Raw genomic sequence first — 23,607 nt, 5'->3', positions numbered from 1 at the left:
TTTTGGTGTGAAGTATGCATTTTCAAATTTGAAACTGCCTCTGTATATTTTCTTTTCCTAGGAACCCATAGTTAATATTTAATGTAAACTCACATGATAATGAACACTAACACTGTCTTCTAGGTCAACTAATGTCCTGCTATAGGGTCTCATTAAAAATTAGTAATGTATTAGCGTGCATTTTACCTATGTCATGTCATGAAGAGGTATAGTAAAACATGACTAATGCTTAACACTGTAAAGGTCAAATGTTTCTACAGACTCTGAGATGTGAAAGTTACTACTATTCAATTACTAAAGGAGGGACCTTGTGCATGGATGTTTGTATTCTTTTTAGTACTTAATACAAATGTTGGGAAATATGACGTGTACATGAGGGATTGGTTTATTTGTCTGGATCTGGTAGAGAGTAGATGTTAAGAAACCACACATTGGATATTGTACAAGACTGAATTTGAAAATCTATGTAATCTACAGTATAAACCCCAGGTATGATTAGATAATATATTTACACCAGATAGTCTTACTTTAAAGTATAATTTTAACATGTGACTGAGATGATAGTGCTGAAAGAAACAAATTCTGATCATTTAATTTTCAATTGTTAAATATTTTTATCACTTCTTCTGTGCTGTCACATGAATTATTATGAAAGGAAGTCCATTTAGTATTGAGTGTAGGACTATGTGCAGGACTATGTGCTGCTTTTACACAAATTAAACAGGATGTTTTTGATTTGATCCACTCTATTAACTCGGGTTGAAATTAATAGGATTTGTCTCCATTTAAGTGCATTGCTACACAAATTAAAAGATTTCTTTTTCAACATAGGAGACATTGCTCTTTCCGCTTTCTTCCTCCTCTCCATTCCTTCCTAAGAAGCAGTGAATTGCTTATTTTAAATACTTGTAGAAGATAATTTAACTACAAAAGTAACCAAACTTTTTTTGCCAATGATTAACAATTTTGGAATGCTTATTTAGCTGGTGTTGCCTTGATTTCTGATTAACTCATTTAAGTTTCTCTTTAAACAAAGATAAAAAAGATATAGCAAGTGTGGTGATTTCTTGCCTTACCTGTGCTATCACTGAACAACACAGGTTAACTGTTTTCACTGTGTCTGTCAATTAATCACAGTTAACTCATGTGATTAACTCAAAAATATTAATTGCGATCAAAAAATTAATCGTGATTAATCGCACTGTTAAACAATAGAACGCCAACTGAAATTTATTAAATATTTTTGGATGCTTTTCTACATTTTCAAATATATTGATTTCTATTACAACGCGGAATAAAAGTGTACAGTGTTCACTTTATATTATTTTTTCTTGAAAATATTTGCTCTGTAAAAATGATAAACAAAAGAAATAGTATTTTTCAGTTTACCTCATGCAAGTACTGTAGTGCAATCTCTTTGTCATGAAAATACACCTTACAGATGTAGATTTTTGTTGTTACATAACTCCACTCCAAAAAAAAAAAAAAGCAATATAAAACTTTAGAGCATACGAGGTCACTCATTCCCACTTCTTGTTCAGCCAATCACTAAGGCAAACAAGTTTGTTTACATTTACGGGAGATATTGCTGCCTGCTTATTTACAATATCACCTGAAAGTGAGAACAGATGTTTGCATGGCACTTTTATAGCTGACATTGCAAGGTAATTACATGCCAGATATGCTAAACATTTACATGCCCCTTCATGCTTCAGTCATCATTCCAGAGGACACGCTACTATGCTGATGATGCTCATTTAAAAAAAAAGTGTTAATTAAATTAGTGACTGAACTCCTTGCGGGAGAATTGTATGTCCCCTGTTCGACCTGCATTCTGCCATATATTTCATGTTATAGTAGTCTCGGATGATGACCCAGCACATGTTGTTCATTTTAAGAACACTTTCACAGCAGATTTGACAAAACGCAAAGAAGGTTCCAAATGTGAGATTTCTAAAAATAGCTACAGCACTCAACCCAAGGTTTAAGAATCTGAAGTGCCGTTCAAAATTTGAGAGGGACAAGGTGTGGAGCATGCTTTCAGAAGTCTTAAAAGCGCAACATTCCAATGCAGAAACTACAGAACCCAAAACACCAAAAAAGAAAATCAACCTTCTGCTGGTGGCATCTGACTCAGATGATGATATTGAACATGCATTGGTCCTCTTTACTTTGGATTGTTCTCGATCCGAACCCGTCATCAGCATGGACACATGTCCTCTGGAATGGTGACTGAAGCATGAAGGGACATATGAATCTTTAGTGTATCTGGCACGTAAATATCTTGCGTCGCCAGCTACAACAGTGCCATGCAAACACCTGTTCTCACTTTCAGATGACATTTTAAGCAAGAAGCGGGCAGCATTATCTCCTGAAAATTGTGACCAAACTTGTTTGTCTGAGCGATTGGCTGAACTAGGTCTGAGAGGACTTGTAGGCTCTCAAGTTTTACATTTGTTTTATTTTTGAATGCAGTTTTTTTTTTAAAAATAATTCTACATTTGAAAGTTCAACTTTCATGATAAAAAGATTGCACTACAGTACTTGTATTAGCTGAATTGAAAAATACTATTTCTTTTGTTTTTTACAGTGCAAATATTTGTAATAAAAAATAAAGTGAAATGCAGAAAACATCCAAAAATATTTAAGTAAATGCTGTTCTATATTGTTGATCAGCACAATTAATCGTGATTAATTTTTTTAGTTTTGTGATTAATTGGGATCAATTTTTTTTAATCGCTTGACAGCGCTAGTTTTTACCATTACTTTCAATCTGAGAATTCTCACAATATATCTGTAGGACAAAATATATGAAATGTTTTATCTATTTCATACAAGAACAGTCAGGCTCATTGATATGTGAGTCGCTTTGCCAGCATTGTAAACTTTATATGATAGAATTTATTGACTTCACACACTTTTAAAATCTGTTAAGCTGTACAAATAAGTATTTTTGGATCCTTAACTGGTGCTTTCCCAGTCTGGGTTTTTGTCAACCTATTACCATTGATATACTGCGTGAGACATATCCTTTACTGGATATGGTTGACCATGACAGACGGCCTAAAGTTTTGGTGAGTGCATGATTTATGTTGAAACCTTTCTGTGTCTGTCTGTTCATTGGCTGACATTCTACTTTTTGGAGATTTCTTCTTAGTCTAAAATCACAAAATTGGCTTTTTAGTTTTTCATTTTTAATATGCTTTTGACTTTGACTTCATGCGTTCTACCAATGTACTTGTTTCTCTGCAACACTTAAAGGTATTCAATATACCTTCTAACGAGTCAGCTTGGCAAGTACTTTTATTGAAGTTCACATTGGCTCTCCACTAGAAAGTCTAAGGCATGTTTTAATTGGTTGACTTGAAAAAAGTGTTAGATTGAAGACTGTAATGCATCTAATATTGAGGAAAACAGGCAAATCTTTGGATTTAATGCAGTTGCCTGACAAATCTGCTACTTTGGAAAGTCTACCAGTTATCTAAGAGAGATGGAGAGGTAACGCTCTTCTCCCCCTCCCCCCCTAGCCCCCCCCCCAACAAAACAAAACAAAAACAAAACAAAACAAAAAAAAGAACAAGGAGTCCGGTGGCACCTTTAAAGATTAACATATTTATTTGTGCATGAGCTTTCGTGGGTAAAAAACCCACTTCTTCAGATGCATGGAGTGAAAATTACAGATAAAGGCATTATTATACTGACACATGAAGAGAAGGGAGTTACCTCACAAGTGGAGAGCCAGTGAGGATAGGGCCGATTCAGTCAGGGTGGATGTAGTCCACTCCCAATAACTGATGAGGAGGTGTCAATTCCAGGAGAGAGAAAGTTGCTTATGTAGTGAGCCAACCACTCCCAGTCCCTACTCAAGCCCAAATTAATGGTGTTAAATTTGCAGATGAATTCTAGTTCTGCAGTTTCTCTTTGAAGTCTGTTTCTGAAGTTTTTTTGTTCAAGTATGGCTACTTTAAAATCTGTTACACACCACACCACGCCACAGAAACACTAACCCAGGAATCAATCCCTGTAACAAACCTCGTTGTCTACTCTGTCCCCATATCTACTCTAGCGACACCATCAGAGGACCCAGTCACATCATTCACACCATCAGGGACTTATTCATCTGCATATCTACTAATGTGATATATGCCATCGTGCACCAGTAGTGCCCCTCTGCCATGTGCATTGGCCAAACTGAACAGTCTCTACGTAAAAGAATAAATGGACAGAAATCGGACATCAGAAATAGTAACATACAAAAGCCAGTAAGAGAAGACTTCAATCTCCCTGAACATTCTATAACAGATTTAAAAGTGGCCATACTTGAACAAAAAAACTTCAGAAACAGACTTCAAAGAGAAACTGCAGAACTAAAATTCATCTGAAAATTTAACACCATTAATTTGGGCTTGAATAGGGACTGGGAGTGGTTGGCGCATTACAAAAGCAACTTTCCCTCTCCTGGAATTGACACCTCCTCATCAATTATTGGGAGTGGACCACATCCCTGACTGAATTGGCCCTGTCAACACTGGTTCTCCACTTGTGAGGTAACTCCCTTCTCCATGTGTCAATATAATAATGCCTGCATCTGTAATTTTCACTCCATGCATCTGAAGAAGTGGGTTTTTTACCCACGAAAGCTTATGCACAAATAAATCTTTAGTCTTTAAGGTGCCACTGGATTCCTTGTTGTTTTTGTGGATACAGACTAACATGGCTACTCCCTGATACTTCCCCTCCCCTCCCCCCCAGCTCCCATAAGAGTGTGACAGTAGTGGCAAGTTACTACTACTAAGCTGTGATGTTGCTTTGATTGTACATTAATGTTTTTTGCAAATTGTTGCATTCTCTCCAAAGGAAATGCTTGCTTGCCTGTCCTATTAACTAAAATATATCGAAGCTGATACATAGGCATACGTAACAGTGATGTTGTATTTCTGCTGAATTTCCCTTTCACACTGAACTTCAGGCATTAGGATCCCAGGCTTGCTATATGAATTGTTTCTTTTTGTGGATTGCCAGATCCCTAGCTATGACTGCATGCATAGCTGCCTCAGCACAGGGATCCAGCTTTAAGCCAGTAGCATTGCCCAAGATTTCAAGATTGCTGCAATGGATTTTCTTCGTAAATTTACTTCAATATTATTGCCATAGTACAACCTGTGAGATGGAGGCATGTTGGTAAGGAAACTTGTATGTAAATGGAGCATTGCTTCAGTTTGAAGTACTCTCAATTCACTACCTTTCATAAGCACTCAGAAGAAATCGCTCCTCTTTTTTTAAATGATATTCGTTGTAGTTTCTCAGACTAAAGAACTTTTCAGGCTAGTTCCTTAATATTTGGGGTACACTGCCTGAAATCTTCTGTCAAAAATAAATTCCTTCTCTCCTTCTTGAAGTTTCTTGGGAGTTTCCTTGTGTAACGTTTCGCCTGTGCATTTCATTGTTTGAAGTGTTTCTCCTTAAAATTTTTTTTTAAACTCAACAATCTTACTTTAATTTTGATAGGCTGTGAATATCTAAATATTTACTCTTTTAGCAAAAAATTGGAGCTATACAGATCTGTTGCGTCTTACATTGGGGTTACCTTCCGCAGTCAGTGCGTAAAGCGAAAATTGCGTATAGTCAAAATTACATTGAGCGTAATGGCAGGCAGAATTAAAATTGTTATTTTTCTCTTTGTTTGTTGTTTTTGGCGACCACGTAAAACTGAAATTGTGCATGTTAAATGCGCATAAGATGGAACAGACCTGTACTAATGTCTCCAAAATGTCCTTTTCAGGTGATTCTCCCTCAGTCTCTTCCTGTTCGTTCTGCTTGATCTATTTCCTTTAAATCTAGGTTATGACTAGTAGAACGGGTCAGGAATTCCAATTAAATGTATTTTGTTGGAAAATGTGGATTTGTGTAAACCAAAACTGATAGGGGCAAAAAGCATTGAAACTGTCAAAATATCCCACTTGAACATTTTCTAAATGAAAGGTTTGTTTTGCGTCAAAACTTCTTTGTTTTGAAGTTTTAATTTATACTTGTTAGTATAAATTAAAGGTCTTAATTAAAAGATTGAAGCCAAAACATTTTGAAACTATCAAAATTTGATTTACCTGATCTGAAATTTTGTTTGGATTATTGGTTCATGAAAGTTTTTGAGATTTTTGCCTTTTTGTCACAGTTTGGGTCAGGAATATTTTTTGAAATATCAAATTCTTTTGGGATGAAAAAACAGTTTCCCATCCAACTCTAACAACCAGTTGCCTAACAAAATATAGTACAGCTTATGCTCCTTTTGAGGCAGGAGTAATCCAGGCCAAATGGTTATGCCCTGAAGTCAAAATCTTTACTAACTGAGTAGCCACTCAGCCCTTGTTTCACTGATGCCTGGTCTGGAATGCTTATCCCAAATCTGTAGTTTCCATTGGAGAATATACAGTGTGGCTGCTCAGTAGCTTCAGTCATTTTGTAAATTTCTGTCATTGATTTACTATTCCAATGCAAGCTGGTAATGTCTGAAAATTGATAGCGAAAACTGACATATACACACACTCTAAGCCAGTTTTCTACAGCAGGTGATGTTAATGTGATATCTGATAAAACAAACAAACCAACACCCAGGATAGCCTTTGTCTGTCTTTGGAATGGTGCCTTCGCTGTATTGTTGACTTGATGTACATGTGATACTAACTTACGTACTAATCTGTTTGATATGTCTGCAAATATGTATTAATGAAAGTTAATTGAAGCCTTTTGTCTAACTTCTGTCTGTAAAGGTACAGGTGGTTCTCAGTCACTCAGTATTTAACTGCTTACAGAATAAGTTTGAACAGTTGAGAACAGCCAACTACACGAACATCAGGAAAGGACTGCAAGATAGAATTGCCTAAGTGTAAAAATGCACATACCGTACTTTTAGCTGCCTATAAAGACAGAGAGAAAAATAGTGTGACTAAGCAACCCAAAGAGTTTGTACGAGCTAAATCTTACCTGTCTCTAGGAAACTACTTTGAGATATGTAACAGATAACTAAATAATAGCAATTCTGACCCTTTAGTGACTTTATATACTTTAGATGGGAAAACAGCAACTGAATACTACATAATCTTCGACATTACTCATAGGAATGATGTACATAATTCAAAATTGTTAGCCTGAAGTATAATATTGCCATAATATGCAAATCTTCTAATGACATGGTTGAAGTGTGCAACAAGAGTATGATGGGAACTAAAACACACTTTTCTTAGTGATATTTTAGCAAACCCGCTTGTGTCAGCATTTTGAACATAAATCTGTTTTATTGCTACAGTACAGAACTGTCATCAGGACTATCATGCCAGGTCTCTCAAAAAACCCACTACCACCACCAGTGCCACTAATTGGTACTCTTGTTGGCAGTCTCTATAGAGACTGATTAGCTCCACATGGTTAACTGTGTTGGAAAACACTCACTCACCACAGAGTTGATTCCTTTTGGGTTTGTTTTGTGGGTCATTGATGGAGTTAGGAAACTTGCGCGGTGATTACCAGCTACATGCAGAGAACTTCTAATATCAATTATTTCATGAGCCTTACAATTTGCTTTAAAAATATGCAGGAAAAATGTTTCCCCCCTTTTTGTACTTGGTGAGATTAAAAATAAGAGCTATAAACATAAAAACATTTTTAAAATGGCCGAGGGCTTGCTGATCATAAACAGGCCAAATATCTGCTCATACTGTGTAGCGAAATCTTGGGGGCAAAATAAACTATGAAATGCCTTCATTTGGAAATGCAGATTATTGCCCAGAGGCACCCGCTTTCCCCTCCACGTTGTCTTCCAAACAGATATTTCATAAGCACATTGTATGTGTTTAGGAACAGTTCCAGAGGAGTCACTAACTATTTGTTTTATGAGGAAGGAATTACACGAACTTCAGCTGCTCTTTTGGAACTCTTACAATTCTCGATTTATTTATTTTTTATGTAGAAAATTCGTTTTAATGACATAACAAAATAAGGATTTGGGCCAAAATACAACTAATAAGTTAATGTGCATATGAAAATAGAGCTAGAATCTGGTTGGAGATGCTTTGGAAAGTAATTCAATATATTTTGCTTCTTTAGTTTAGGTATTTACATGAACCTAATTAAAGATGTACTGGAGAGATTGGAGCAGTCCTCTGTATGTTATCACCATCAGTGGAACTATGCTTCGATAAAACTGAAGATTTTACACAAACCAACATAAGCCAGAATTTCCAAGTTGAGGTTCACTGTGTGTGACTCGTTAATGTCACCTCTCAGCTTGCCATGCAACCATGGAAAGATAAGAGTCCATGATAGTGCTAATTTGTGTGCCATCTCTGGGAAGGGTGGAGAAGGAAGTGCAAATCATTAGCTTCCAGCTGCACCTAGTGTAGCAGTTGTTATAAAACATCTGTTGATTTCCTTAGAAATATAAAGTATTCTCAAATGTATTGTCTGCTGAGATTTTCAAAGCATTATACAAATATTAACCTTGCAACGACCCTGGTAGAAAGGTAAATATACCTAATTTACAGATGAGCAAACTTAGGAACAGAAATTCTGTGACTTGCCCAAAGTCTTGCAAATAGAACAGAGCTGTGAATGTAGAATACAAAAATCATCAGTCCAACTTGTCCTTGTGCTGGACTACACTTCAGTGCTTGGAAATATTAATTTTTAAGCAAAGTGACATCAAGAACTGGCTACATCTGAATATAAAGTGCATCTTCTATCAGTTTGCCAAGGAATGGTTGTGGGAGTAATGCTTTGTATTTCTTTTTGTTAGTAACACCAAAGGATGTTTAACTTAGTGGAGATAACTTTACTTTTTCTTGTTGCAGCATTTGCCAGCTGTGGAACTTCCCAAAATTGAGGGTATGTCTTCCGTTTTCCTATCTTGCAACTGTCCTAGCATAGATTAAATGTCATCTCTTCTTCACTGTAAATTTTATTTACAGTTACAAATTCTTGTACCCCACATTGGTGATTTGGACGGTCGGCAGAGGGAACCCTAGAATTTCTATATAAAATGTATGCAAAACATGTGTGTGCACTACAGTAACATAGTCATTTGTGTGTGTGACAGGATTCCCGGGGTGCAGCCTGGGACTGTGTGCCCCCTGGAACTCTCTCCAGCCTGGGCTGTCTCTCACAATGCCTTGCTAGTGACCTGCAGCAAACCCCTCCAGGTGCTGTTATAACTCAGCACAACTGCATGTGAAGCCCCACACCCAGTTATATTGTATGAATGCTCCCAGAGCCATTCATGAATCACACAAAGGCACCAATGCCAGATCCCTCCAGCTCCCAGCACTGTACCTCAGGAATATACCGTCTTGCACTGCTCAAGGTGGGCATTGCAGCTTTATTAACTGATTTACCACATCATCAATGGAAAGTAGCTATACACCAGCTTTTGCAAACCTGAGCACATTTGCCACACAATTCAGGCAAACTCACTGGTAAAGATCAACAGTAAAAGAAATTTGATTACAAGTGATATTAAGCGATATACCAAAAGTCAGAGTTAGTTACCAAAAGAAAATGAAATATAACCACACAGTCTAAACTCTCAGCCCTATTAGACTGGGCAACATCTAGATTAAGCAGTTTTTCTCACCCTACTGGATATTTCTGTCCATAGTATACAGATTTCACCCTTGAAATCTGGGCCAGTCCCCTCAGTTGGAGTCTTCAGAGTGTTCTTACTGCTTGCAGCGTAAGTGGGTGAAGGAGAGAGGCCCAGCATGTGGCCACTGTGTGTTTTTATATCCTCAGTCCTGTGTGCTTTGGGATCAGGATGGGTGCCGACTTCCCCTCTGCCTGGTGGGTGCTCAACCCCCCGCCCCTGCACTGCCCTTGCCCAGCCCCCATTCCACCCCTTCCCCAAAGTCCCCGCCCCTTCTCCGCCTCTTCCCCCTCCCTCCGAGAAAGTGCTAAGGGCTGCCAAACAGCTGTTAGGCAGTGGGGGCGGGGAGTGCTGGGAGGGATGGGGAGGAGCAGGGATGCGGCGCGCTTGGGAGAGGGGGAGGAGGTGAGACTGGGGTGGGGGAGCTTTGCTGCCACTGGGTGCCGAGCACCCGCTAATTTTTCCCCATGGGTTCTTCAACCCCGGAACACCCACAGAGTCGGTGCCTATGGGATCAGGAGTCCAGACATGTCTGGAGGTACTGCTGACTCTCCAGGCAAGATTGAGCAATTCCCCTGGTGTGGCCTAATGCAGGCGAGTCATTGAATTGTAGCTACCTAGTTGGACAGTGGTTGTTGATGGGTTGTTTGACACCTCGCCTGGGTGTTGGTTACTTTCCTTGCTGTTGTCTCTGGGGAGCTAATATCTGGCTGATTCCCCATCTTACTGCTTTACGGACCACCATTACAATTCTCATAACTTCACATGCATTAATGATATGCATATATGGATAGAGAAATTACTTTCAGCCGATCATAATCTTTCTCCTGATACCTTGAAAGGCATGCTTTATATTTACTATCACAATTATTTACAGATGAGGAGTATGGGGGGTTACAGGGTGCTTCCCCAAGGCACCATATGTCACGGTGTGAATATTCAGTTTCCACCTATGGGCCTCTGAGGGGTGATAGAAGGATGATATGGGGCTTGCTTTCCTTTTCGCTTTCCTCTAGCAGATTGCACTTCCTTGTTTCTGGAAAGGAGGGCTGAACTGGAATCCCATCAGAGTCAATCAATCCTGCTCCTACACTGGTCAGCAGAGTCATTTGCAAAGTTGTGGCAAGAGGCATTCCTTCCTCTTCTTACCTCCATCTGTTTGAAATGTGGGGAGTAAGAAATTTGGGCTTGGAATGAAAGAAAAAAACTGAACTGGATCTATCCCATGACTTATTCCTAGCGATTGGAGAAATCAGCTAGGAATATAAACATCCATACTGTATTTTTTTCTAGAGACAAACAGATGGTAGTCCTAGTAGTTCTGATTATTATGTACAGTGCTGTATGTTAATTCATGGCAGTCACAATATTATAAACGTGATTAGACGTGTCAATGTTGTTCAGTGGTATGGGGCAATTTAGTTAAAATTGAAGATCAAGTAATTCATCTTGTAAAACCTGTGGATTACAGTATGAGGTTTTAACAACTTCTGAAATCCTTCTGTAACAAGAGAGATTTGAAATTTTAGGTAGATTGAACCAAAATCATCATCTTATTATTTATTATTTGTATTATCATGATGCCTCGGAGTTCTACCCATTGTGCTAAGGGCTGTGCAAACACAGAACAAAATGATAGTCCCTGCCTCATGTTGCACTTTGATCATTTTACTGAACTTTTAAATATAGAAGTTTGTTCAAATTGATTTAGGATATTTCCTTTTCTTTTATATCAAATTTTAACGTGGGTGTGGTGCTGTTTGTTAAATCTTAGAAAGTTATTGCATTATATCTACCTTTCATTTTTAATATTTCAATAACGTTTTCTTGTTCTTGCAGCTGTTGTTTTGTTTGGAGAACCAGTCAGATGGGAGACTAATCTTCAACTGATAATAGATGTTCTGCTGACCAGCGGCTGGCCTGGAAAGCCACATCATCAAGCCAGTTACCCACATATACCCGTGCTTGCTTGTAATATGGATCTGATGTGGATGGCTGAAGCACAGTCTCCAAGGTAGGTGCAGTTATAGCACATACACTATGTAATGTAGACCGTGGTAATGTAGACAGTTTCACCATTTTGGGCTTCTCCACATTGCAGATAAAAGGGAGTAGTCAAAATTCAAGAAGAGACAGTATTTCATACTAATTTTTCATTGAGGTAGTCGTCACCATTGGCATCATGACCCCGAGCAGAGCTGTGCGAAAGTAACATGCCTTTGGCAAAACAGGCAAAGTGCCACATTCTGTTCTTGCAGGGTTTGCAAAAATGCACTTTTTTTTTTCTTGCATCAAATTTTTCAGTTGTAAAAATTAGCTCTCTTAAGTGAAAACTCCTTGTTCAGCCCTGAGCCATTTCTCCTCTTCCCCCAAAACACCACACGAGGTTGTTGCTCTCCTCATCCTACCCCAAATGCTTCCCAGTGAGTTAATGCAGTGTTCCATAGCATCCAACTGGCTTTAAAGCAGTGCTGAAATCTGCAAGTGGTACTAGTGTCCAGGAATTAACGGTATAGGTTTATTGTTTTAGTATCACCAAAAGTCCATGAAATTGAAACTCTAATTTTTTTCTTTGTGTACTTAATGCAATTTGATTTGTAATAATCTCTCTTTTCTAGATTTGGGCATGGAACATTCATGGTTTGTTTGGAAAATATTTACAAGAAGATCACTGGCAAAGAACTGAAATATGAGGCCTTGATGGGCAAACCTAGTGAATTGACCTATCACTATGCAGAGTACCTGATTAGGATGCAGGCAGCACAAAGACACTGGAAGAAGCCTATTCAAACTCTTTATGCCATTGGGTAAGATTATCAAATATACACATTAGGAAATTGTTTACAACACAAATAACAGCCAGGAAAATTCTGTGGCTCCCACTATTTTATTCCTAGTTTGTCCTAATCTTATGTTTAAAAAAAAATTAACTTTTTTTTTTTTAAATCTTTTGTTTGTGTGAAAGTTATTGTTGTATTAGTCTCAAATGGGGACCTCATAATGAACCTTCCTTTCCCCCAACATATTCCTTCTTTTCCTTTTCAATGCATTTGGAATATAAAAAATGTAACATTGTTACATTTTTCTGTTAAACGAAGTGGCTTGCACACTATGAACAAACCTTTTTCTGTGAATCAGGGTCGTTCAGGGCACTTTCAATATTTTAGGGTAAACAGCGACATCTTTCTGAATTTCATAATTCCTCCTCTTTCATTGTGGTTTAACTGGTGTTGCATTTCTCAGTACAGTACAGGTAGCAACCCCTTTGTTAAGGTTGCCTAACACCATTAAAAATTCTTCAGATTTTTTTTTTTTTTTTAAGGTTTGGCACCTCCATGGTTTACAGCAGGACTTTGAAATTTGGGAGCGGGATAGTCATGGATAGAGGGAGGTGCCTTGTGCTGTCTACCTGTAATCCATTCAGATTTGGCCAAATTATAAAATGTCAGAAATCACCATTTTTCCTCTGTTTTTGCCCTCAGTGCAGCTTGCCAAACCCCCTCTATTCCAATACATGGTGCATAAACCATCCTGGTGTTACTTCAGCATGCCATGTAGCACTTCCTGAAAGAGATTCAGATGAATTGGTGGCAGCAACTGCTTTCTCCTATCAGAATACCCTTCATGTATGGGAAAGTGCAATGTGCTGGGAATGAGGAGGCCATGAATCCCACACCAGTTCTAATAATTCTGTGCCCTTCACAACCCTTATTTATTGGGGTTTTTTATCATATCCCACTGAAAGTCTGCGCAAGCTGTGAAGAGAACCCAGAACTCAGTTATGGCAGGCCCACGTCCCAACCACTTAGCCACAGTGTGTCATTTCCAGTTCCTTGTGCTTAGCTATGCTGTCTGTAAAATGAGGCAACACCTGAATAATGGAACCCCCTTTTTTGTGTTACATGTCATCTTGCAATGTCTGGTCCATGGAAGATAACAGCCTTCTGCAACAGATGTAGTTAGTTTTTTAGTTCAGTTGGTTAGACGTCTGTGCCAGTGGTTTTCAACCTTTTTTCATTTGTGGGCTACGAAAAAATTTCAATTGGAGGTGTGGACCCCTTTAGAAATCTTAGACATAGTCTTCTGACCCCTAAAGGTCCGCGGACTCCAGATTGAAACTACTAGTGTATGCTGAAAGTTTAGGGTTCACCCTCCCTCACTGATCAGTCATCACGGGAGGGTTTTTAATTACACATAGTAACATGTATTTTTTCTTAATCTAGGAGAATACACTTACAAATTGTTAAAAGAATCTAGCTAAGGTTGCAAGTCAAGAACTTAAGTTAGGACATTACAGAATGAAAATGGCCCTTGCAGCCTTAGTTCTGAACCTTTATGTGTATGTCTCATGGTCTTTAATTGTATGACCACATAGTGTATTTTTGCCACTTGAATCCCTCTCTCTTAAGTGCCACAGGATGGATGCCACTGACGGAATGAACCAGGGCTGTGAAGTGAATGTGGACTCCTGTCTCTTTCACTTCCAGATGCTGGAAGATGTATGGGATGTGTAGGCAAACTTAATTCTGGCATTTCCCAACTTTAAACTGCTTGACTTTGAAAACCAATAACATTTCCTTAACTTTTTTGTATGTAATAGTTTCTGTAGAAGAATTTGGAGTAATTTATACACAACTCCTTTTTCTCCAATTAAAAGTTTCATTTTCTGAAGTAGGCTGTGCAAGTATTTAAGGAAAAGGTGTTTGATTTTTAGGTTGTTGGAATATACTATTGGCAAGGAGTGCTAATAAATGCATGGTTTTTTTTTCTGGCCTGTCTGCATTAGCAAGAATTATTCATATCTATAATGTCTTGTGAATAAGGCTGCATGTCTGTCACAGAAGTCATGGATTCCATGACTTTCTGTGACCTCTGAGACTTCTGCAGTGGCTGGTACTGGCTGAAGGGCTGTCTGAGCCGGACAGCCCCTGGGCCAGCTGCAGTTTGGGTGTGTGGGAGGGGGCTCAGGGGTGGGGCAGGGCGTTGGAGTATGGGGCAGTGCTTACCTGGAGGAGGGGCTCCTTAGATCCAACCGGCATGTCTCTGCAGCTCCTAGGCAGAGAGGCCAGGGGGCTCCGCACATTGCCCACAGGCGCCGCTCCCCGCAGCTCCCATTGGCTGCAGTTCCCGGCTAATGGGAGTTGCAGAGCCGGCGCTTGTGGCGAGAGCAGCACACAGAGCCCCCTTGGTCGCCCTTCCCCTAAGAAGTGTAGGGACACGCCAGTCAGAGCCGGGTAGGGAGCCTGTCAGCTCCAGCAACTCCCACCCCATTAACAGCAGGGGTCCTGGGCTGTGTGCTGCCACCCACCCCCTCCCCCAACCAGCACCCACAGAATCCGCCTCAAGTTTTAGTTATAGGTATTTGGTTTAGGTATATAGTAAAAGTCATGGACAGGTCACGGACCATAAATTTTTTTTACTGCCAGTGACCTGTCCATGACTTTTACTAAAAATACCCATGACTAAAAGGTAGCTTTGTTCATGAATGATGAAAATGATATAATAAAAATAGCTATCACTGGGCTGACCTTTTTCCCTATCTGTATACTGATGTGAGATTGTGATCAAATGCTTCACATATTTTCATGTATTTGTGTGGGGAGATGGAATTCTGTTTACCAAAACTTTGCAAAAATATTTGATACATCTGAAATCTGCTAAATTGACTGTGCTTTGCTGATGAAACCATATTTTGGCTTTCCAGGGACAACCTAATGACTGATATCTATGGTGCTAACCTTTATAATCGTTACCTTGAAGAGAAGAATTCCAGAAAAGGTTCCAAAGGGCGTATCCAGGCCAAAGTTGCTGCTGGGACCAGGTCTGCCACTATTTCTCAGGATGATGAAATAGACCACACTTGGCAAAATGAACTTGCACCTGCTACTGCCACCAGTTGCAGGTCTGTTCTTGTTTGTACTGGGGTTTACAATCCTCACACAGAGGTGCCCTCTGACACCAGAGAGAGTATAACTGAGACTGTGTTCCATGGTCACAGAGATTTTAGATTTGATCCTGCTTTGGTAGAGCCAGACCATATTGTACCAGATGTTGATGCTGCTGTAGATCTGATCTACCAACTGGAGAATTTTGCACCTGATCAAGATACTACAACTTTTTAAGGATTGTTCATTCAAAAGCACATCAGGGTTTACAGCACAGTACAAAATGTTGCTTTCTAACACGTTTAACCCTTTAACCTCAATATTTTAAAACACTTTCCTGAACTGGCCTCTCCTACGTAGCACACCAGAACTGGCTTTATTTGTCATAATTACCTCCTGACCGTAATGTTATGAGGAAAGTAGAATTTCCATGTATTTTAAAGTTTATTAATCATGTGTCTGACATTTCTTCTGTCAATTGTACACCGCTACCTCGATATAACACCACCCGATATAACACAAATTTGGATATAACGCGGTAAAGCAGTGCTCCGGGGGGCGGGGCTGCGCACTCCAGTGGATCAAAGCACGTTCAGTATAACACAGTTTCACCTATAACACGGTAAGATTTTTTGGCTCCCAAGGACAGCGTTATATCGGGTAGAGGTGTATTTAACTGCAGACAATGCAATTGGTACCAGAGAGGTGCAACAGTGCAAACAATGCATAGTTTTTTACTTGAAACTTCAAACCAATGTTGTTTCTAACCTGCCTTAGGTCTAATATGCAGCTGAGTTTGTCAGGAGTCTAAGTATCATATATTTGTTTTAACAGGTCACTATTCCCATGGCTGTTTGTTATAAACAGAGATTTAATTTATTTAGTCTGTTACCATTTTTATAAAACATTTCAACTATTTTAACACAAAGAGATTGTCTTCTGAAATATTATTTATAGCTTGCTCTGGTTAAAACACTGTAGATCTACTTGCAAAGCATGCTTTGCACATGTCATATATTGCATGAGCAGAAATAGCCAAACTAACTAGCAATTGTTGGACCAATGACATAGAACTTGCAGGATATACAAGCTCTCTTGCAACTTCATACATGGAATCTTCTCTGGACTGGAAACTCCTTTTTTATAGATGAAAATCCCAGGATCTGCAACTAGCTGTTTTCATTTTGTTTTTTTTTATATGGGTGAGACATCAGATCTGCTCTTTTTAAATAGGAACCTAACAGTGTTCAGTGAAAAGACCTTCTGGCCAACTTTTCTTTTCACATCTTCATTTAAATTAGCAGCATGAAATCGAGAAAGCTGTAAAGTCATTGAGTGATGGGGAGAGAAGATTGATGATGTCAAATCTTTTCAAGCAGTGTTTTTATTACTCTTTACAGACTTTTTGAGTCCGTTCTCTACCATCATCACTGCTGATTCAATGGCTCCTAATGTTGCCAAAAACAGACTCTAACAAATATTAACAGAATCTAATCTTCTAGATTTAATTACTTTGATATGAGTCGAGTGGGTTTCCTACTTCTTCACTGAAAAAAGTGCAACAGCAGTACTATGTGCTTGTGGCTTGCCTTTACTGGTTCTTTCTGTTGTGACCAACCACATGTGCCTCTTTCCTTAGCAGTACGCTGTGCCATCTAAATGTACCAAACACTTAAATGTAAAGACTATGGTTAGGGAATTTTGAAATGTCAGGATTATACTAAAGCTCTGCCACATTTTAGTACTGAAGAGTGTTGCAGAATTCTTTAACTCCTAATGCAGGAAAGTGGCCTCAACATACATCATGGAGAAAAGTGTGGAGGTTGACGAAGAACGGAAAACAGTCTAGTTAATGTTTGTTTTCGTGTGTGTGTGTCTTTCACATATTTAAAAAGAGCTCGCACCTACAGAAGTACTTCCAGTACCTGGTCTGATGTACAGCTTATGCAAGAATAATGTATGCAGCTTGTCCAAACCAACTAAAATATTAACTCACACTTCAGCTGTTTGGAAAACATTTAGTCATATTAGAGATGTAGCAAAATACTTAGCATAATACAGTTGCTAACAAAACTTTCTTCTACTTTTTGCAATCAATTAAGCTTTAACTGAAAGTAAGGAATTGAAGCTCTTTAGCAGTTTACATGTCTGAGAGAGGTCTTGTTTATTCATTTGGTTATTAGGATCTGTTTTTAACTTAAAGCACATGAAGGTGATACTCTAAGAAAAAATATAATCCTTTGATTTCTGTGGCTTCTGTTCATGGGGAGGGTTCAGAATCCAAACTAGTGTGAAAGAAGTGTTGTACAAGCAATAAATGCCACCCAAATGCTCTGACACCCTTTGCCAATTAACTCCAAAATTGGGCAGTGTCTCAAGTACTGTAAATTAAACTAAAATATAGTGATCCCATGTTTGGGAACCGGATAACTAAAATCAAGATGTGGAAATCCCCAAAGGAGAATCTCCAAATGGTCTTCACGGTGGCAAGAGGGCCTTAATTTACAGGTCTGCATGGTAACTACATGCATTATTCCCCTTAGGAGTCAAATTAATATCATATCAGACATAGGAAAAGACCAGTAATATGAGTTTAACCATTTCTAGACACTTCCAAGGCAAGCACTGAAGCTGACATTCTATAGCTGTGGGACTAACCTTTGAGAGGGGCTTTTTCCTTGTTCTGCCACATTATTTGTCTTTTCAGTATCTCTTTCTTCCACCTATCTCAGGTTCCTACACTCATCACACTGGAATTGGCAGTGCTTCCCACACATTGCTCCTATGGCATCTAAACCCTGTATTAAGCAGGTCACTGTGCAGGTATAGTAGCATCTGCAGCTTTAAAATTTAGTACTAAAACAGCTAGAAGAACGTTAGTGTTTGAATTCCCAGAAAGTAGAATTTGCTCCTCATTTCTGTGAATATGTTTTATTCTTCATCATTGTACTTTTTGAAAAATAGTGTATCCTGTACTCATTTTTACTGAAATAAAACTGACAGTATTTTTAATCCCAAATTACATGTGCTCTTTGCTTTTATAGAGTCTGTGCTTTCTTTGAATTTGGAAAATAGCTCAAAAAGAGGAATGCATCAGGATTTAAATATTTAAAACAAATATATATGAATAGGTGAAGGATTGGTTCATAAACTGAAAAATAATAATTCTCAATTTGAAATCCTTGGCTAGATAAAATGATACAAAATAGGTAATTCCTTTCATTGTACTGCCTACATTTGTTAAGCTAGAGTTGTGCTAGTTGTGCGAGTAGCTGATACTCCTTATCTATTCATTAAGTGAAGAATTTCTTCAGTTGTGGATAATTTGTAGTAAATTTTAATTTTTTTTAGTTAATTTTTAGATCAAGAGAACTTGACTCTTAAGATCTACTTAGGTGAGCAAACCAGAGGTTTTTGAGGTTGTGTTTTTTTGTTTTTTAATATATTTTCTTTTCCCAGAGTCCATGTTTAGAAGTGTAATGAGAGATGTCCTCCAAACAAAAGCCGAGTCTTAAGTGCTGCCCATGCTGTGATATATAGTAATCTAGTCTAAAAAATTAATTTAGTTTCACGGTGCAATCTTTTAAATTTGTCTATATTTTTAATGTATGCTTTTATTGTGAGATGAAAGTATACACAACACAATCTCTCCAGTGTTAGCATCAATGGAAACTTTTGGGAAAGAGACATAACTGTTGTCAGGAATCATGCCCCTTTTTTGTGAAGCATTCTGGGGGGAGTACCCCTACATGCTCTGTAAGTATTACTGAAATCTAACACTTCTAAGTCTACACAATCTTTGCCATAAAGTGGAGATATAAAACAGATCATGTAACTTATCCTGCAAATTTTAAGTGGGTGAGTAGGCAGTTTTTCTAGACTTACTCACTGCCAGACTTAGGACCGTCACTACAAAGAACAGAAAGTGGGGATGCAGAAAGGAATGAAAAGTACAGAGCATGAAGGAGGTGATCTGATTCTATCTTAAAACCATGAGTTAGGGCTCTGCTGCTTAGGGAACAGGTAAGGGCTCAACTTGATAAACGGGGTGAGCACAGAGAAGTGGGTTATAGTATTGGTATTTAGAAAGCAGTTAATGCCCAGTTGGTGAGATTGGCAAACTGACTAATTCCGAGAGGTGCTACTAGAAGCAGGGTGAGCACTGGGAAGGGGATATAACAGGCTGTTTCTTTAGAGTTCTGCCTTGCTTTGCACACACTTTCCAGCTCCCCCCCCCCCCCCCCCCCGCCATTATTTGTCCAGGAAGCAGATTGGTGGTGAAAATAAGTCAAGGACTGAGAACAGCTGGGGGCACGAAAGAACCACTATGAAGTCCTAAATGACTGAATAGGTAGGTAAGAGTTAGGGTAGCATGAAGTCCATGGAGGTGTGGGATGCCTGTGTGTAGGGAAGAAGAAGGAAGTTCAACCTCCTGACTCAGTGGGGAAGAAGGGCTAATGTATTACTGATTGCTGGTTCTAGATGCCATCTTTTTATCAAATTCACTCCCTTTCATTGGAAAACACTGAGGGTGAATATCCTCTGCTATAATAGGCTGAAGCTTGCCGCTGAACGGTGTACCTGTGCCAAAGCTGTCACTGTTCTGTTGAAAACTGCCGCAGAGATCTAATGCAAGGCAAGAGCGTTGAAGTAATTACAGGAGTCCATAGGCCCTGCTTTTCTTAATGCAGTTAGCATGGGCTGGTCCCAGTGAGGCTGTTGCACTTACAACTTTACCTCCTTGAACTGAATGGGAAGTTGCTGGTTATGTAGTGCCTGGAAGCTTGGGCTTATGTGCAAATTTGAATGCTGTGGTAAGCTAAGGCATGGGAAGCTCTCTGGCTGGGTTTGTCCTGGCCCTGCTAACATGGAATTTGCTTTTTAGTTCGATGATGCCATAGAGACGTTAGCAAAGACCATCAGCCAAGCTTCCAGATGAGGTATCTGGCTGCCTGCACACATTTTCTTAGGGCTGCAAGAAGACTTGACAAATGTTTTCTTCAGGGGATACAAGATGTTGGCTGCAGCTCACGCCCCACTGCATGGATTCTCGTGAGACAAGGGTATTACTGCCTCGAGCTGAGTCAAATTCTCTACTAGCACCTCCCTGCACTGATGATTACAGTGGGCAGCTGACAGCTGCTGAAAAGGGGGAAGGGAAGAATGATTAAAACAAAGCAAACTCCATAGTCATGTCAGCTGCTAGTCAGCTCTTTGCTGCTGCTAGTAGAGGGGCACTTCATGTTTTCCACCAAGAGTACAAAGAGCCAGGGGGTGGTGGTGAGGTTCTTTGAGTATGCAGTAGACTGGGGGCTTCTTCTAGTGCTGCTGCCTCTGCATTATGTAGCTGATGCAGTGATGCTGCCCAGGGCAGGTGATAGGACTGGGGCTCCCCACAGCAGCCCAGGCTTCCTGGGCCGCTCTTAGTACTACCCCGCCCTCTGGCCAGGCAAGAAGCTGGACCTTGGTGGGGAGAGGAAGGGAGAGTGGGGCCTCGTGGCGAGCGGGGGACTAAGGCCCACCTGAGCCCCTCGTCCCCCCACTGGGAAGAGGCTGGTGCTGCCTTTCAATCTTGGGCAGGCATGGAGCAGCGCCACAGGAAATCCATGACAAATGCTTCCTAGAGTCATTCAGCTTGAGACCGGGATTTGAACTCTGCATTTTGGGACTTCCCCCCTTTTCTGTTCTATGTAACGAGATGGGAAGAGATCACCTCAATCTATTGCTCCACACCGAGGTTTGATGGCGGTCGCAGGGCAAGATTTTGGCACATTTCTTTGAACTTCACTCCGCAATCAAAGTATTCTTTACAGACCACCCATTCCCACTCTTTCGCTGTCTGCAAGACATGACCCTGGCTCTCACAACTGGGCTACTTGTCAGATACATTCTCTTGCCTGAATGAGCTAAATCTAGGATTTCAAGGGCTGAATGCAACCATCGTCAATGTCCAGGACAAAACTGAGTCAGTGACAAAAAAGCTGGAATTCTGGGCTCACTGCATGGAGGAAAATTACACTGAAATTTTCCTAAACATGCATGAATTCCTGACAACGAATGAACTACAGTTGCAGGACAGTTTTAAGATGATATCAAACAATATCTTACTGAACTGGTGAGACAGTTACATGAGTACTTTCCCTCAATGGGAAACACAAACAGATGGGTCTGCTACCCTTTCACAATTTTTCTGCAGTACCCATGCCACAAGACTTGTCACTAAAAGAACAAGAGACTATCCTGGACATCTCAACTAATGCTGGACTCAAAAGTTAATTCGAACAAAAGCAGTTGGCTGAGGTTTGGATCCAAATGTGAGCAGAGTTCCCTGAATTATCAGACAAGGCTGTCAAGGTTTTGCTGCTGTTTACTACAATTTATCTGTGTGAAAGTGGTTTTTCATCACTCACTGGAATGAAATCAAAGTATCGTCATCACCTTTGTGCAGAAAACAATTTATGACTCAAACTATCACCTATCACTCCAAACATTATGTGGCTATGCTCGAACAAACCACTTCAGCCATCACATTAATGGTGAGTAGTACTAGTAAGCCATTTTTAAGTTGGTGAAAAGTAAGCGTACATTAACACTAAAACCATAAATTATTTGTATTGTTATTATAGTCCTATAGTGTGTTTGTGTATTATATGTAAGTTTTGTATTATGCTTGGGCATTAAAGGGGTTAAAATATAAAACCTGTATTCTGCTAGAGGTATGCGGGCAGCTGGTAGATCTGGAAGCGGGTATGCAATATGAAAAGTTTGGGAACCTAGAGGATTACAAACACCAGTTGCCCTCTTTCCCAGAGATCTAGCAGAAGGAAGTGAAATGGCTGGAACGAATGGTCTGACTTTTTTGTGACCTCAGCTCTGACTGTTTAATACTGTGAGAAGATCCTTGTGTGGCTGCAAAGGGCACTCCTTTCTAGAACATTCCATAAGCTTAGCAACACTGGTCTTACCTCCATGAGCGTGACATAGATTTACTAGGGAGTTACCTTTCTTTTTCAAAGCACAAAACTGATCATCAGAATTGCAGAGATTAAGCAAACCTTTGTCAATAACTTGATGAGTTTAGAAACATGTGACAAGTGTTGCTAAAGCAGAATACATCACATATTGTTGCCTAAGAGAGCTACCTCTCACTGGGCCAGATGGTTTATTTAGTGTCTGTTTTGTATGGCACCAGATTCATTATCCACTAGAGGGCAATAGAGGAAAGCTATTGTCAATCGTCCAGTGTGCTGTTCCTGTGCTTTTTCTGGTCTGCCTTGACTTGCAGAGGCATGGTTGGTTTGGCTTTTACAGTAGGATAATGTGCAGTACTGGAATTTTTTTTTTTTTGTTCCAGTAGTAGGATATGGAAGGAGAATAAGAGCATCATGCTGGCTTGTGGGATGGCGAACAGAGAGCCATAAACAAGTATGATGATCAGATTTTGAGTGCAACAGACAGAGAGAGTTTGTTTTTGTAATTTAAAAAAGGGGCAGCGGACAAGGGAGAGTGAATAAAAGTAGCAAAAAGGGAAATAAGACAGACTTAAAGGAGCTACAGGAAAGGAAAATGGTCTGTCTTATCCTTATAAAACGATTGTTGTTGTTGTTTTTTGAAGAAGCCTCTAGACTTTAATTCATTATGGAGTCACTCTAGAAGCTCTGTAGTGAAGATTGCATTTTTCATTTAAAATAGGGTCCTCTTAATTAAACATGAAAATGCCCCATTATTGTCAAACACTGACAATTTCAATATGAAAGGGTGATTGTTGTACAGATGAGGAGCTTCTGGTCGTAGCTGGGTATTAGAGTAGGCAGGTGCAAGGCGTGTGGGATTGATGTGGATGTTAATTTTGCTTTAACTGGTAATTTTCTTGAATTTATAGCATTTCGTTAATAGGAAATGCACTTGAGCAACCTTATTTCTAAAGGTAACAAACTTTTGTGTGTGGGTAGATGAAAGATCATTCTCTATTAAATTCTGCAGCTTTTTAGAATCATTTCTATAGTACCCCTTTGGTTTAATCTCTATGAAATTCAATAAGCCCTTTCAGAAAAGCAACCTTGGTTTTATTACCTTCCCCAGAACTAACCC

General features: G+C 39.5%; 1 protein-coding gene across 1 annotated transcript in view; it reads left to right on the top strand.

Moving 5' to 3' along the window:
- Nucleotides 1–18,514, top strand: part of LOC127053319 (haloacid dehalogenase-like hydrolase domain-containing 5) — a 45,679-nt gene extending 27,165 nt beyond the window's left edge. The window contains exons 4-8 of the mRNA XM_050957855.1: nt 2,981–3,074; nt 8,844–8,877; nt 11,471–11,645; nt 12,250–12,438; nt 15,336–18,514. Coding sequence (XP_050813812.1) covers nt 2,981–3,074; nt 8,844–8,877; nt 11,471–11,645; nt 12,250–12,438; nt 15,336–15,753 — 910 coding nt within the window. The 3' untranslated portion in view covers nt 15,754–18,514. The remainder of the gene's footprint in view (nt 1–2,980; nt 3,075–8,843; nt 8,878–11,470; nt 11,646–12,249; nt 12,439–15,335) is intronic.
- Nucleotides 18,515–23,607: the final 5,093 nt, after the last annotated feature.

This window comes from Gopherus flavomarginatus, chromosome 6 (assembly GCF_025201925.1).
Source record: "Gopherus flavomarginatus isolate rGopFla2 chromosome 6, rGopFla2.mat.asm, whole genome shotgun sequence".
NCBI classification, from domain to species: Eukaryota; Metazoa; Chordata; order Testudines; family Testudinidae; genus Gopherus; species Gopherus flavomarginatus.
This window is presented reverse-complemented; position numbering and strand designations above follow the sequence as displayed.